This window comes from Phalacrocorax aristotelis, chromosome 1 (genome assembly GCF_949628215.1).
Source record: "Phalacrocorax aristotelis chromosome 1, bGulAri2.1, whole genome shotgun sequence".
NCBI classification, from domain to species: domain Eukaryota; kingdom Metazoa; phylum Chordata; class Aves; order Suliformes; family Phalacrocoracidae; genus Phalacrocorax; species Phalacrocorax aristotelis.
The window spans coordinates 175,734,850-175,751,538 of record NC_134276.1 but is presented as its reverse complement, the minus strand read 5'-3'; the positions used below and the strand labels follow the sequence as shown (position 1 = coordinate 175,751,538).

Here is a 16,689-nt window from a genome sequence, read left to right as displayed (position 1 = left end):
CATGAAGGGCATCAAGAGGGGTGTGCACACAGGAAAGGACTTGCAAAACCCTACAAGTTGTGCTCCAACATCACACCTTCCCCATTCCCTGATTTTTGTAGCCTCTCTGAATATGGTCTTGCTATTCATTCAGTTGTTAGATTGATTCTTCATAAATTCCACTAATATAATGTATATTCAATGATTGGAATATATATAGCTAAAACAATCGTATGATAACCATACTATCTACCTGTGGATTTAAGAAATTTTCTCAAGTCTTGGTTTTCTTCTTGGGTCTTTAGGTTTTCATAGCACAAGTTAAAAAAATCCATCCAAATGCAGTGTAGGTTGTGGGGTTTTGTGCTTTTTTTAAAAATATGTTTTACCTAGTAACTTCGGAAGGACATCCATGAACATCTCATATAAACTTAAGTGCCCAGTAAACTTGTAAACATCTGTTTTGCAAAGAGTGGGCAACATGCAATTATATATGCATGCTAACATTTTTAAATAACCTTTGCTTCACATTGGATAAATTCAGATGGGTTTCTTATTCTGTGGAGAGTTTTTCTGAATATCGTTGCAAGGCTGATTATGCAGTATTGTCATGGGCCCTCTGTACCACTGTAGCTGTTGTGTGACTGGAATTTGGAGCATGTTAACACAATTAATTGAGATTAGTTGTTGTTCTTAAGATAATTATTTACAGGACTGTGCTGTATCACTGAGTATCATTGTGAACATTTTAAATACCATTTTTAGGATTTAATATTTTTTAATGGCTTACAATACAAGACCCTTTATCATTCAAATGCTAGAATATGTATTTTACTACATATTTTCAGATATTTTACAGTGTTCCTTGGGGATCCAAATCCTGCAAGTTTGTTTGACATGTACCAAAGACACCTGTTCTGCACTGTGGTGTAAATAACTGTTTATAAGAGAATACTTCTGTGGATTTGAAGTTGAAAAAGTACAGTACATTCACCTACACAATAGAGGGATACATAATATTTTGGGAGAGACTCACTTAAATCTCTGGCTAGGCTGGGATTGTTTTACTATAAAACCACACACTAGAGAAGTCATTTGCCCACTTTCATTTTTCTTTAATGTATGGAACATCTTTTCAGTCAAAGAGACACAGATGTAACTTAAGTAGTTCAGCAGATTCTAGATCAGAGCTTGAGACTTAAAAGAGTTTTACTGCTGTGACTCAGGAATAATTATTAGTCAGATAATGCTAATACCATTATAACCTGTAACAAGATAACGACAGTAACATAAGATGAAGCATTGATGTCAGTGTGGGGTTTTGTTACTGATAGTGAAGTAACATGAACCTGCCCAGGGAAGTTGAGAACAAAGCCATCTGGTGCAATGTTTGAGAAGCTGGTCTGTGGGACTGCACAACTCAAGAAGTACATTGGTTTGTTAAAATTTCAAACTTCACTTTCCACTCCAACTTGTAGTTTCCAAATGTATAAATTCTTTTTAAAAAAAAGGAATAAAAATATATTAGGGTTCTCTATGTTTTCAGGAAGTTCCTCCAAAGTATTTCTCCTTACATTTCCATCTGAAATGAAAGACATTGAAAAAGTCCTACAGAAAAGGCAATCCTCTATTATCAGAGGCCTTTAAGAACAACCGTAAGAATTTAAGGAAAAACCTGTTTTAAGGACTATTCTGTTCCACGCTTACTTTATGCACTAAATAATGTAGTAAATGGTTGCACTTTTAACAAAGGATATCCTTTATACAGTAATTCCTGAAATATGAAATATGACCTTCCCTCCTCCCCGAAAGAATTTGTGTTCCTATGACCTACCCCACTTGCATTTTAGGTGCCTATATCCATCATTCTCATCCTCAGAACTCCCACTCAGCAGCTGCCTATTTTGGCAGCACTTATAGTCCATTCATAGCCACCCCAGGTTTTTACATTAAGGATCTGTACAGACATGAAATTGGACTTCTGAGAATGCTCAGAATCTGCATTGGTTCAACACAGTCAAGCACATTACCAGCAAGGTTTATTTAAAGGGCAGGTGAAATAACACCTGCCTACTGTAGCAAAAGGTAGAGCTGGCAAAAAAACACTCAGTGTTCCGGAATGAAATATTTATTATTTATTGGTAATAATTGTTTCCTGTTAAAAAAAATTTAAAGAGCTAGCATGATTAAATTATTTTTCTTCTGATTTTATCAGGGAGTTAGACGGTTACTGGGAACAGTGAGAAAAAGCAGTTTTTCTTGTTCTAAAAAAGTAGACTAAATGGAAAGTTGTCAACAGAAGTCCCCAAAGTAATACTCCGTATGCCTCTATACTATTAAAGCAGCTGTGTGGGCTCTCCTGGAGTGCCAGTCTTCTCAGACTGAGATACCTGAGGAGCCAGTGGGTGTCTTTAGTGCCATCCTGCACCACAGTAGGAGAAAACAACTGAGCATAACGTGGGATGGTAGACAAGGTGGTAGGCTACTGGTTTAGGGACTCATTTGAGAGGAGACATGATGCTTCTTTTGCTAGGATCATTTTTGTTTCTTACTTACATTAGTAGGACAAAATATAGAAGGGCTTTTGGAAGGAATAGGCTGGAGCAAAATCTCCTCTGTCCAAAGTGAGTGCTGTAATCTGTAGCCAGCAGAGTTCTTTGTTTGTGTTTTCAGTGAGACCCTTTCTTCTTCATCTTCTGCTTCCTGCTCACAACTTCCCAAATCTTGAATTATGTTCTGCATAGTGGTGTGGCTGCAATGAGAGTATCCCTTTCCTAATCCTTTACAGAAGCCTTTAGTCCCACGGGGTGATTGTGTGGGAGGTAGAAGATATGGATTTAATTAAATTTAAAGGCAGTGGCCCTTTAAAGTAAGCTACTCAATCCCTATCCTTCATTTCTAGTCTGTTATCCAAGAGACAGGGTATCACTAGAGTGTGTACTTTAAAAGGAAACATAGGTCAGTGAGTGGTGTTGCAGATGTGGAGAGCAGTTCCCTCGAAGAAGAGGGTGGTGGGTACCCTTTGTATGGCCAGTCATGAGGACCCAGAGAACAGACCTCAAACACAAAAGCACCAACTGTTTTGTGTCATAAGAGATACGGGTTTGGCCCTGAAGTACAAAAAACCCACCACATGCCTACAGCTAATAGTACCACTTGTACTTACATGTCAGGTGGTGGCTATAGGGGGGGAAGAAAAAGAAAAATGTCAGGTAGTTGCTGAGCTTCCATTTTCACACAGCTCTCTCAAGACCTTTCTTTTCTTCAGGTATCAGCCTCTTGCTATTCCAGATACGTAGTAGACTCCAACAGGGCATTTGATTTGTATTTGTTTGTGTTTGGAGTCAGTGATGACAAGCCCTTCAGTTCGCATCTACGCCAAGGTCTTGGAAGTGTTTTCCAGCTTTCAGTCCCACATTGACTGGACATTTCTTTCTGTGCCCTAAAATTCATGTCATATTACTTTGATATAACATTAAAAAGCAAAAAATATTATTTCATTTGTTAGAGAAGAGATACAGATATCCCAGTTTGGATACTAGTCTGAAGCAATAGGGTCCAGTGCTTATGCAAACGTCTCTGTGTGAACAGAGGTATAAAAGTTACCTGTCTCAAAGCCTCAATAAATAACTTGAATATTCATTTCTATCAGGGTGGATCTTTACATAACTAAGCCATGATCCTTCATAAATACCTTTGCAATCTTATAATGGAAGGTACCACATATAAACTTCAGATCATTATCTGTCTTAATTGTTATCCATTTTCTAAACCTCCTTGGTCTTCAGAACTGAAGTTTGCATATCAGTACATCAGTATTCAGCATAAGAATGTGCTAGCTTGGTGTTAAAAACTCAAACGCTTTAATTAGAAATGGTGCATTTAACTATTGCTACATTTATTTTCCTCTTTTTTTCTGGCAGGAGGAGTGGGTCTTGAGGTTGCTATTTTAATACTGATCTAAGAGGGGTTTTTCATTGTCTTCAGAGGTAAATCATGGGTGGAAAAATTTTGAGTCATGGGTCACATATCTGTTACTTGGGGCATGCTGCGTTCCTGTAGAAGTGTCTAGCAGAGCAGAAAAGGTGGGATATATATGTTAGAAGATTCATATGGGAGACTGCAAACTGAACAGAGATGAAGGACAGTCCCCAGGCCATACAGATCTCTCTTCTTGAGACACTGCCTCTTTACATGTGATGTGTAGCCAGAGCTTCACTAGAGATGTTAAGGCAGATTCCCCCTTTATAATAGAAAAGAAGGGTGTTCAGAACATTTTTAGCAGGAATCTAGAACCTTTTTCTTTCCATTGTATGATTCTTCCAGATCTGGCTGTGTTACAAAAGCTGTATATGAGATAGGTCTTTTGTTAAGAAAATAGGAAGATTATAATATTGAATCTCATTTAGGATGAAAAGTCTTCTGTTGTCACAACTATGATAAGATTATTATCTTGGTTTTGTTATTTAAGGTTACTAACTGGCAGAATTTACTTCATACGTAAAATTTATTGTGGTGGATAATTGTTAATTTAAGTACTATTATCATCACAATGGGCAGGCCTTTATTATGGGCAGTGCTTTCGATTGTGATCAAAGGGAAATAAGTCCTGAAGTGGTATTCTTATTGTAGTGGGCTGAATCCTTAGTTTTTCAAGTCCTGAAACACTGTTTTACATTTCTTGAACTGAAGAAGTACATGAGTAGGCTGTCATCTGTGTAAGCATAATTTAATCTCCCTAAGCTTCAGCTAGGTAACAAAAGGCAAAATGGTTGTGCACATGTCTCCATTAACACTCACACGTTCACCACCAAGATCTGTTTTAACAGAAATTAATGACAGTAAGAAGAGGATCAGATCACTTATGCTCGAAAACTTTAATGTGTTTACTTAATATTAATATTGTGTTAGCTTTATCACCTCACTGGTGTGCTGAATGTGTGCCACACATTTATTGATATTAAAATCATAGAGTTGGTGACAAACAACTTTTAAGCATCCAAGCCCAGAGAAAATTTAAGCAGGAATTAAAGCATCTTGTCATAAAATATGTAGCTCAGAAAGCAAACAGTTTATTTGGTTTACTTTGATTTGCAAAGCTATTCTTCCACATGAAAGGAAACCAGACAATTCAAATCAGTTTCTGAGCCTCAGAAAGTACAAGCTAGATGAGGCTTTATATTTAAAGTTAGTTGAGGTCTTATTTGCCACTGTTTTCTCACAAGAAAAGAACAAAAGTATGTCCTAATATTTTTGTGTCTTTATATATCAGAAATTTGCCTTCCCACACTTAAAAAGAAGTGCTGGAAAAGAGGGTTATTTTGATCCTTGGGCCAAGTTCTTTAATGCCAAATCGCAGTGTGGAAAGAATGTCTCCGTCCAAGTTATAAATCCTTAAAATGAGCTTTGATGGAAAATCTGGAGTAGTTTCACAGTGGAATCTCCTCATCTCCATGTGAGGATCCCCGTTGCTGCTTTGCTAAGGCAGGTGCCCACTCCATCCAGGAATGGTCAGTTTGATACCGAGAGTGGCTTCTTGCCTGTGAACAAAAAAGGTAACAACAAAGAAAGGATGGTTTTGTTCTGCAAATTACTTAATGATTTTCAGTCAGGTCTGAGATTGTAGAAGTTTTTTTTTTATCTATCTGCTCTTCTGTGTTGTTGTGATATTCGTGAGCCACAAAGGAAACCTGTTCAAATTCAGTGCATTTTTCCCTTTACAGAAAACTTAACTTTGCTTACTGTGGGTTTGTTTATTAAAGTGAATGCAGGACGAGTCACGAAACTGATCCTGGCAGTGATGAGACATTTATGAGCCCTAAGATTTATGCAAGTTTAGAGTATAGGAAGACTCATTCAGGGGAATGGAATGGGCCTCTGATGTGGAGGGCCATCACTGCTTTCCTGAATACCCAGAAAAATAGAAATATGGCTTTCTTTTTACCCTTCTTCCTTTGGACAGGCAGAGGAGTGTCTTCTCAAATCAGCTGTTTCTTCCAAGGGAGATCTCTTTAGACAGGAACTGTCACAAAGAGCCACGGCTCAAGCTTTGGGCAGGCTTGGATGATGTTCAAGCGTGTGTGCACATACAGGAGAAAGAAGGAGTTTCAGATATATTTCAGTTCATTTATTTGTATTAGAGGATTCTGATAATGTCCTTTTGATCAAATTAATTTCTTCACACGTCACCACTATCAAGACCAAAGCATGTTCTCCCCTTATATTTGTCACTACTATAGCGTCACACCAGCTCACTGAAGGATCTCAGCGTATTCCCACCACACAGGAGAGTCAGAAGCTTTTTCTATCACATACTCTCTCTCCCCCATCACTTCTGGGACACACATATGTCAACATTAGCAGGAAGGATTGGTCTGCAGGGAAAACCCGTTTGGTACCAAGGAACCATCATCTAAGGTATACATTTTGGGGATGGACTGTTGCTTGGATTAGTTCTCAGTTTGTTGCATGGACTAAATGCTGCTCTTGAAGCACATCTCTCCATTTCATGTGAAGGGGGTCTCTGAGAGAGCACAAGTGACAGGAGACTACCTTTAGAAGCCCACTCCTTATCTGAATTAAAATGCTAAGATTGATTCACCTTTTGAGTGGTGTCTCCAGGTGTAACACTTATGCCCAGCAGGGAATCCTGGTGTTCCTCACTCTAATAAAATTAACTGAGATATCACTTTGAATCAATGTTTTATGTAGAAGCTGTATTGAATAATAGTATTTTATTGTATTTTTACTAGATGGATGCTGAAATGTACTTTAAAGTTAAAAGTATAGCTAAGAAATCATTCCAAAGTTGTACAGGCAAGTATATGGAGTATTTATAACAGAAAGTCTCAAGGTTGGCTGTTTTGGAGGATTTCTCTGTGTGGCACTTTGTATTGTCCCCTGTTCATTCAGGAAGCTCAGGGCTGATATTACTAACTGTGGTGGTGTTGCTCTCTTAACAAGTATCGCTTTGCAGCAGCACAAGTCTACAGGGAAGCAGCTGTCTGGTTGGGTCCTCTGCAGCTGCAGGATGAATATCTGGCTCCTTCCTGTGGTACTTTATTGCTACTGCACTGGACTGAAGAGTAGCTGCAGTAAGCCAATAAACAAAACAATATGATCAAACTGTAAAGCAAATCGGTATGATTCTTTTCAAAGATTGAACAAGTTATTTCATTCTTTAAAGAGCTGGATTTTTAACTGTGCGATATACAAATCACTTAGCAAACCTTACACACAAATACACACACAAATACATACTCAAAGAGGCTTTACTGTTACCTTTCATCTGGCACAGACGCATCAAAAGCCTTGCCCCTGTGCCATTGGTGAATATTGGCCTCAAACGCATGTATTAATTTAATTCTGAGTTGGGATTTGGTAAGAAATGGGAAGAAAGAGAACACATTAAATGTTACTTGGGTGATTAGATCACAAAATGTAAGTGAAACTTGGAAATATAAACCAGGCCCCTTAATGCTGGGTAAGTTACCTAAAGCTTGCCAGTGATTGTTGAAGAGTGTTGTTTCTATTCATTTTCTTAGCTGGGATTAATGGAATTTTATTTAATTTTTTTAATTTAATTGTATTTTTATCTGAAAATTACTGAGTGGTGTTGATGGATACATGCTGCTATTTACAAAATAGGATCATGCTATAGGGGTTCTGACATTTTGGTTAATTGGTATGTATGCTTCTAAATGGTTTCTATTCCTTAACTCATAATTGTTCTCATTTGCTCAGTGGGATTTAGAAACAGGGTTTGTGGAATGTCATTTAATACTCATTTCGTTTTGTTAAATGAACTGCATTGGCTTCCATCTTGCCTATAAATTAAGTCATTCTAGTTTCATTTTCTGGCCATATATTTTTAATTGTGTAAATATTTTTCCTCCTCATGTAATTTGCTCAATGTTACAAAAAGTGCCACCCCCAGACCCCAGCTTTACTTTATAGCAAATGAGTCGCAGTGTGTTTTCTATAGTCTGTTAAATCTGGACGTAAATCGGATGCATGATCTGTCTCTTATGGCAGTCTAAATGTGAACCATTGTTTTCAAAGTTAGCCCTTTTCTTTGCTAAGTGGAGGCCTGAAACTAATAAATTATTCTTTTGCAACCCAGAGAAATAACCTTCAATACGAAAATATTTAAAAGGTCAGATCCTGCCTTCCAGTTAAATTTTCCTTAGTTTAGAGGCAGTGGGAAGGAGAAAAGTGTTTCATTGCAATCTGATTTCCTCACCCTATTCTAACACTAGTCAATGCATTGCCCAGCTTCTCTTTATAAATACGAGCAGCTTCAGAGACACTCCAACATGTGTTTTGCTACCCACAGTTTATTAGGCAAGAATAGCTACGTTGAAGAGGAGTTGTGGTCATGCCCTCTCCTCTGGGAAATCCTCTTCATCAGGGACTCTGGGACCGTTATGTAGGCTCTCCTGAGTATTCAACATCCAGCATAGGCCACAGACTGGAAACCCCCCTGTCCCTGGAAATAGATACACAGCCTTTACAGCCCATTTTGTAGCATGCTGGAGAACAGCAGAAACAAGTCATCAATCTCATCATCTACAAGTATGATTTAAAAGAGGATCTATGGGTGAAAAGCTCTAAGTGTTATCAACTACCAGTTGTCTCCAGTGGCAACATTTTAAACAGAATAAATACATTAGCCTAGAAAGTCACATAGCCCTTTCATTAGGTCAGTAGCGCCATATTTTCAGTTAGGCTCACCATTGAAAATCTGGTGTTGTAGCTCCTTAATAGTTTCATTTTCCTTTACTCCAAATTTTTTCAAAGAAAAAAAAAAGATTATGAAATGTATTGATATAATTCAAACATAGAATAAAAACCAGAATCCTGCTGTGCTAAAAAGTAATATTGTATATTGCTGTGAACCATTGCAACCCAGGTGTACCGTTAGCAATATTTTTTGTAACAGATAACTTTTGCTTCCTTTTCGCCAACTCTTGTTTGCTACAAGGTAAAGAGGAAAGAAAAATCTGTGGGAAGCTTGCTGTTGCCTACAGATTCCTTTTGGGAAATAGAGTTCTTAAAAAGAAATTGAGTTCTTAAAAAGAAATGGAGATCTTAAAAAGCCTCCCCACCCCCAAAGATATTAGGGTAGTATCATGCACAGAAGAGAGCATGAGAGTGAGCACTGGGGGACAGCATTTCAATTCTTTCATGCTAATGAGTGAGGATACAGTTGTATTCTGGGACTATTTTAAAGGACAAGTGATGAGAATTGGATACTATCTGTTTATTCCCACATATCTAAGAAGGAAACCTTTTCATATAGTGGACAAATATTTAAATATTTTTCAAATATAACCTATCCTCCTAAATGGCATGGAAATCTGTCACAAGGTCTTGGAATAACTCAGTTGGCAGCAACTGTTGTTCTTCCTAAGCAGCAGCATTGGCACATAAGGGAGTGACAGAGGCATACTCTAAGTATGGAAAGCTGTCTCTCGATAGCAACAGGAGACCATTTTCAGATCTGAAACTCTATATTCTGTAGCAAACAAACAAAAATATGCAGAAGGATCTTGATTCTTGGAATATGCATTTTCCCACGAAGCCTATTTATAATACTGCCTGATAAAAAAGCATATAGAAGATATGATTGCAACTCAGAATATCTGGGTTGTATTCCCAGCTCTGCTTGCCCTAGAGTGAGCCACATTTGAAAAAAAACCAAACCAAATCCACCAAGAAAGCCTTTATACCTCAGTTTCCCCACATCCACAGAAATAATAAATAAATAGGAGTGGCCTCATTTGTGCCTGGAAAGCACGTTGAGATGATTTTGTGGAAGACGCTAATGAAGTGTCATGCATTATTATTGCATTAGTCTGACTGTACTTCTGAAATTCATCTGACATTTCTCGCTTGACATTGATTGTGGGTGGTAACATTTCTGTATTAATTTTAAAGAGGATACATTATAGCACTGCCTGATGTATAATCACACGGTTTATGATTAAAGCATTTTCTAAGAAAGGCAGTGCCCTGTGAGATCCTCTCTCTTTTTCACTTCATTAAACTACTGCGTTACAAAGTGTATTGTTTCATTGTGGATCCTGCCAAGCAGCTCTACTGTGCTCCTTATAGCTATGTGTGAAGTATCGAGGTGAAGTTCATAACTATATTTGGGTATCAGGGTTTATTTCCTCTGTTCTTTTGAAGGTTGGCATGACGAGCGGTTGAGGAATGCTAGGGGTAACCGTCGTTAACATGAGCAGGCTGTGCCCGAGCGTGGATTGCCCCGCTGAATCCTGTTTTGTGTTAAAACAAGCAGTTAAATCATCAGGCGCCGGGACAGGGCTCAGACCACACAAACACAGGATCGGATCTGTTCCGTTACCGTGTTGCTGAGATGGGTCCTCCGCGTCGCAGATAACAGCTGCTGTCCCGTACGTTGTCAGTGGTCAGGGTCTAGCGTTGAAGCTGAATACTCTCTGGTCAGACGTGCCTGTAAAGCAGGGTGGTAGGAGAGGAAGTTTGGAGAGGAAATGAGTAAATCAGCAGCCCGGCCCAGTGTGTAGCTGTAAGGCAGGGTTACTGGAGCAAGCAGTGGAGCAGGGAGGAAGTGTTGCAACGACTAACCCTCCTGTGTGTGTTCTTCTCTGAAACCGCCTCATCATAGAAAAATCTAAGATAAGAGGATTTTTGGGAAACATTACTGCACAATTAGTGCAAGACAAAATGATCTATTGCTAGTTCTGAAAAGAGGGGGAGCATGCACAGCTCCTCCTTAGAGGTGCTCAACACCAAGTGAGAGGGGAGCACCCATAAAAAGCAGAGCATTGCATGAAGTTACTGATTTTCTTATCTTCTGTTCTACATGACTTTTCTATCATTCGCAAACTGAGTATTGTCAGTGATAATGATGATGCACAGTGGAGCTTTATGTTTTCCCAGGGAGTTTAGGATAAAATTTCTAAGACGTGCATAGTTGCATCGATGCTTAAAAACTGTGGAGGGGTGGGGGGGATTCCCTATTTTCCATGACAATTGCATTAGAGAATTTAATGTAGAAAGAATATAGTGGTATGTATGCATTCGTGTAATTTCATGTGTATATCTACATGCTTTTCATTTTTTACAACTGACTCCTGAGCAGTGGGGTCCCTGGAAGAAGGAGATGAACGAGGAGAGCATCCTACGGGGAAGGGGGGAAGCAGAAGCAAGTGGTGATCCCTGTGGAAAGAGAGGAAAATAAATGTGACATTCCACTGCTAACTGGGTGTTGGTTTGCTATATTGTCTCCATCAACAACTCTGCCTTTTAAATTTTTTTTAGAATACTTCTGAAGTGGAAAAAAAACTCCTCTTTTACCACTGCCTCCTCCCAGTATTATCTTTACCATTGCTTGACTGTCAAAATACTGACCATCAGTAAAGTTTTGGTAGGATGTGGATTATAATCCTTTGTTTACAAAACGTTGTTTACATTCTCTATACCTGTCACTTTTAAATTAATGAGTAAAGAAAATTATGAAGGGGGTGGATGGGTGGGTGAAGTCCATTCTTTGGATACTAGATACTTGCAAAGCAGCTGTTGGAATGAAATTTCCCTGGCTGCTTAGTGAGAGGATAGTTCAAATTGTAGTCAAAATTAGGATTGGTACACCAGATTACGTGTGGGTGTGACAAATGAAAAAAGGAAATGCTTGGTGAAGTATTTTTATTTGTAATGTGAAACTAACCTAAAATAATATTAGTAGGTATTAAATTCTGTATGTTCCAGTGGATCAGTTTCATTGGAATAGAGAAAATAGTTCTGCTTATAATAATAGCTCAGAGAATATTTCTGAGACATTACTTTAGAAGAATGACTGAAATTGAAATACTAGTAGTAGGGAATACATGATGCTATGGGTGTGGTATGTATCTTTTATCATCATGATTTTGTATTGTTCTAAATATGTGTTCATAAAATCTTTAGAGACTCCACATTAGTGTTCATTATATATGGTCATGCAGTTGAAGAAACACTTTCTTACCTACAGTTGGCTTTAAAAAACATTTTAATGGAGCCTTTCATGTCACTCACCTGTAATAGAGAAAAAAAGAATATCAGCCGGTGAAAACACAGATGGCTGAAGCAGACTTCTGGGTACAGGAGGGAAATTTAGGGCCCCATCTAACAGCAGCATCCTTTGGCTATGGGAGAGCTGTATCTGCTTCCACAGTTTAATTCTGTGGAATTATCTAAAGTTCTAAAGCTGTCAAGAAAGCTATGGCAAACCAGCTGGTAATCCACCTGCAGGAATATGGGAAGAAATAAGGTAGACCAAACAAGTTACAATTCTCTGTCTCTTTTAATGAAGAAGGAGAAAATCTGAAACAAAGGTACTCAGTGAAGGAGTCCTTAGCATGTGAACATGAACTGAGTGGTGATACTTTTGCTGGGTGGGAAGTGGATGTTGGTTCTTTGGGTAAGACTCTGGACTGGGAATTGCATCTATTTTCCCGCCTGGCCTCTGCCACAGATTTCCTTGGTGAACTAAGCAAGTAGTTAATGGCTTTGGCCTCTGTGTTTCTGTTCACAAAATGGGATTCTGACCCCTTCCTCCCAAGGGTCTGTGAGGTTAAATAAAAGGATGTTTATAAAGTGAGCTCATATTGTTTTTATGGAAAAGGTGCAGTTTCATCATTTTCAAACAATATTCTCAGCAGAGAAAGAACCTTAGATATTATATTTACTTACACAGTGATGCTGTCCTACATATATTCTTTCTTTCAGTGGTAACACCCCACAGTAGTTCTGTACAAGTCCTTTTCTCTTGGGTAAGGAGAGAGGTCACAGACACCCCACAAAAGGGAGCCAGCGCTGGCTTCCAAGGGCACTGATACCCTCCAGCTGTGTGACATCCCCAAGCCAAGCTCCGCTAGTCCGAGCTGCGTCTGCGTGCTGGGATACCCTGGGATGGTGTGAGCAGCTCTTTGGGTGCACTCTCACTTCGGTACATAGATGAAGGTGTCTGTTCCTCTTATCTCACCCTGAGTGAACCTGGTTCTCTTTGTGTGCGTGCTGTAGGTGTTACCAAATACACCTTACGAAATGCCTTCAACCCCTCTCCTCAACCCACACCTCACCCCCCTTATTTTGGATGGTATAGTTCAGCTGGTCCTTTTCAACCTTTTGTTGATAAGTGCCATTTTTGTGCTGCCTGTGCTAAGTATTTGGTGCTGCTCAGTCTCACCCTTCCCCCCTCCCCTTTTGGTGGAGAAAAGACGCAGCATATTTCCAGAATATATACTCTAATTCCAGCAATGAGACTACTGTACATCTGCTGCTCTCAGTCTCCTCTGTGTGCATTACAGCACGCTGAACCGTAGGCGAGGGGGACAAATGACCTGTCCCTGCGTGGCGGGACATGGTGATTACTGCAGAAAGTGTCACAGAGGCATCGCCAGGCGTGGGATCACCAGCGACAACCCGATGAACTCTTACCAAAACACAGGCGCGCGTCTCTGCTATCACTTTCTCTTAGGCAGCCCTAGAGTGTGAAAGTTGGTGGTGGGGCGTGCATAGAGGTAGAAACACGGTGGGAGGTGGAATTGTGGTAGATGTGATTGATTTACGACAGGAGTTTCCTTTACAGTCATAAGGGGAATTTTGCTTGGTCACAGCAAGTCTAAACCCTCATGAAACAGCCTGAATCATTTGAAGTTAAAATAAAACAGAGAATGGCAGGGGGAGGGGCATGGCCGTTAAAAAAAAAAAAAAAAAGGGCAAAAAACACGACGTTAAAATGTTTTCCTTTGGTGCTCACTTCTTAAATGGGAATGTGATCCAGAATAGTTCTAGTGTGTAAGCCAACATTTGTTTTAAGAATTTTTATTGTCTTCTTTTCTCTCTTCCCTCTCTCCCCCTTGCCCTCCCCCTCTGCTCTGCAGATATACACCGACTGGGCTAACCACTACCTAGCAAAATCTGGCCACAAGCGGTTGATCAAGGATTTGCAACAGGACATTGCGGATGGAGTTCTGCTAGCAGAAATCATCCAGATCATTGGTAAGACCAGGGCTGAGAGAAGCACTGCAAGCCTACTCCTTGCGTGGGGGAATATATAATTCAAGTTGAATGTATTTAACAATAAGATGAACCCTGAATAATACAATTTGACTGGGTCCATATGTCTCTGATATTTGTGTGGTTCATCCTTGTCTTAATTAAAAAATATGTTTATGTGAGCATGTTTGGAAGTGGCTGTTTAACCATACTTTAAATGGCCAGAACTGTATCTTACACACTTTGAATTGTCAGAAATGAATGCTCCATTAAACCATATGTCTCCCATGTGTGCATTTTGTTAGTTGGAGTGGCTCATACTTTCTGGGATGCCTTGAAACTGTATCCTGACCCTGCAAAGACAATTGTGGAAGATTTCATGTCAGCAGTTATTTTGCAGGGGCTGAAGAATTAGCAGCGACCTCCTTCGCACTTCCCCCTTTGGATGATTTGGCATGTGGAAGCAACTGCTGCTAACAAGAGTGTTGTTACTGTACAACTGAGCTTTACTTAGAAAGGAGCTCTGTGTCAACAAAACCCTGTGCACTTTATTGCTGTGTCTTTTCTGCTCCTCTTCTATTTTTTTTTTTGTTTTGGTTTTTTAGGTCCCTTTTTTTTTTGGCCGGGGGTGGAAGGAAAGTTTTATCTCATTATTTACTTCTGCTTTTCTCCGCACTGTTTTTGTTTAGCAAATGAAAAGGTTGAAGATATCAATGGCTGTCCCCGGAGCCAGTCTCAAATGGTAAGAATAAAATATATTTTTAGTCTGTGTTAACACCTCTGCACTTTCCTAAAATGCTTTTTAACAATGATTTATTTAAACTGTGAATATTCTGTCCCATGTTTACCATAAAGTCCTAATTCTCATATAGTGTTCCTGGTATTTTTTTTCCTACATGTGCTTAGTGTTTGTCCCTTCATTTCTGTGCTCGCTAACTTTGGGTCTTGAAGTAACCCAGCAGCAAAAATTCATCACTTCTAATTAATTCAGAACTGCCTTAGCAGACCTGTTCTTCTGATGATCCAGATAATTTTATTTAACTTCATTTTTAAGGGCAGTAAATCCAAGAACAAATTTTTAAGTGGAGTCTTTGTGTCTGGAAAACTAGTTTGATGAACAAGACTTGCCAAATTATTTTTGAATATAAATAGCCTTTTGGATTGTCCACTGTAAAGTCCAGTTAGATGCACTGACTCCAAGACTTTCAGAAATAGCAATTTAGTCATATAGCTCTCTGAGCTATAGCTGGCAGCTGCTTAAAGACATTTTAATACTCTCAGGCAAGAAGCATTTTCTGACTGTGATTCATGTGGAGTCTTATTAATCTTTTACTGTGTTTATGGCTAGTCAACTACATTTAATAAGATAAAGCCTCCTTAGAAGGCTGCAGAAATGACAGGTACAAAATCTGAGCCTCAGTAACATCACCATGTATTTACTGAATCATCTGTGGTTCCAGTCATGCTCCCTCACTCTGAGGGCTCTGCCTTTCTATTCACATCCAAATAGTATGTGAATAAGGTGCACAGTTGTGTAGCTGGCAAGGGTTTTGGAGGGTGGTGGTTTGGATGAGCTAGCATAATAGCAAAATGATGAAGATAGGCTTAAAAATTGAAAAGGAGTAGAAATAATTTGCATTTATTCAGTGCATTTTTGAAAGGGGGGGAAGGTATTTGCAGCTTTTTTCTGCAAGGCTGCAAATGGTAAAAAGAAAAATTGTGAGTACCATTGAAGTGAATAATTGGGTCTTTAGGTTCTTATTTGTCAAAAAATGTGCGGGTTTAGAGTAAGTTTTTTCCCTGGCTTTCAGGCTTTTTGAAAGTCCATAGTAAGAATATATGCAATTTCCTTAATAATAGTTATTATTTTAATTACTCATATTACAGCAGCACCTAGTGGCCCCAGCTGAGAATGTTGGGAACCGCAGCTTGGAACTGTAATATTACACACACAGATCAAGAGATAATCACTCTCTACTTTAATCTCATTAAAACTTGCCATTCCAGACAGACAAGACAAACAAGAAGAGGCAAAAGCACAGAAAAGTGATATGATTTCCTGAGGTTATGTAACTGGTTAGTGACCACCTAGGACTGCCTAGGAACCCACCACTCTGGTGTCTATCGAGCTTCATTTCCATGAAAGACAAGCTGCAGAAAGAACTATTCACACTTGCAGTGTTTTCATCTCCAAAGTGACAACATTTGCGTACGTTCCCTGTTGATAGGTAAATCTTTATGTGGCATAGGGATTCTGGATTTCACCTCTAGCTCTGCTGCAGTTATGGGGGAAGCATGGTCAATGCATGCCTGTGCCACAGCAATACTTGTGGGAATCTCGTTGTGTCCATCTTCGTCCTGCTGTAAGCACACCTCTAACTCAACCAGGCCAAAGGCTGTGTCTCAGGTGCTATGGGTCTCAAAGCAGGTGCTCTGAATGGTCCTGTACATAGCCATATATCAGTATTTGTACTGTGCTAAGGTGTCACGTTTAGACACTTCAACTTCATAGAAATAGAATATATTTTTTCATCCTTCTTTGATTTGGTCTCTTTACTGTATTGTTTTACCTCAGTAGTGTGATCAGATTGTTTTCCTGCCTTTTGACATACCAGTTTTATACTGCTGATTTCTTTCACTGGGCTAGGAAATCTAAAATGTACTGAAGGTAAAGTAGTTCAGACT

General features: G+C 39.2%; 1 protein-coding gene and 1 long non-coding RNA gene across 8 annotated transcripts in view; one reads left to right on the top strand and one right to left on the bottom strand.

Moving 5' to 3' along the window:
• Positions 1–16,689, top strand: part of NAV3 (neuron navigator 3) — a 409,880-nt gene that overhangs the window by 205,836 nt on the left and 187,355 nt on the right. For all 5 annotated transcript variants that reach the window (XM_075080754.1, XM_075080751.1, XM_075080753.1 and 2 more), the window contains exons 2-3: positions 13,890–14,007; positions 14,694–14,746. In XM_075080754.1, the coding sequence (XP_074936855.1) occupies positions 13,890–14,007; positions 14,694–14,746 (171 nt within the window). The remainder of the gene's footprint in view (positions 1–13,889; positions 14,008–14,693; positions 14,747–16,689) is intronic.
• LOC142051559 (uncharacterized) lies at positions 4,838–10,562 on the bottom strand. Of its 3 annotated transcripts, none has more exons than XR_012658541.1 (3): positions 10,349–10,562; positions 5,924–8,467; positions 4,838–5,519 (listed from the first exon to the last, which is right to left on the bottom strand). It is a non-coding gene; the product is annotated as an uncharacterized LOC142051559 (long non-coding RNA). The 3 variants fall into 3 exon arrangements; XR_012658542.1 differs by having other exon boundaries at positions 5,924–7,068; XR_012658543.1 differs by having other exon boundaries at positions 5,924–6,037.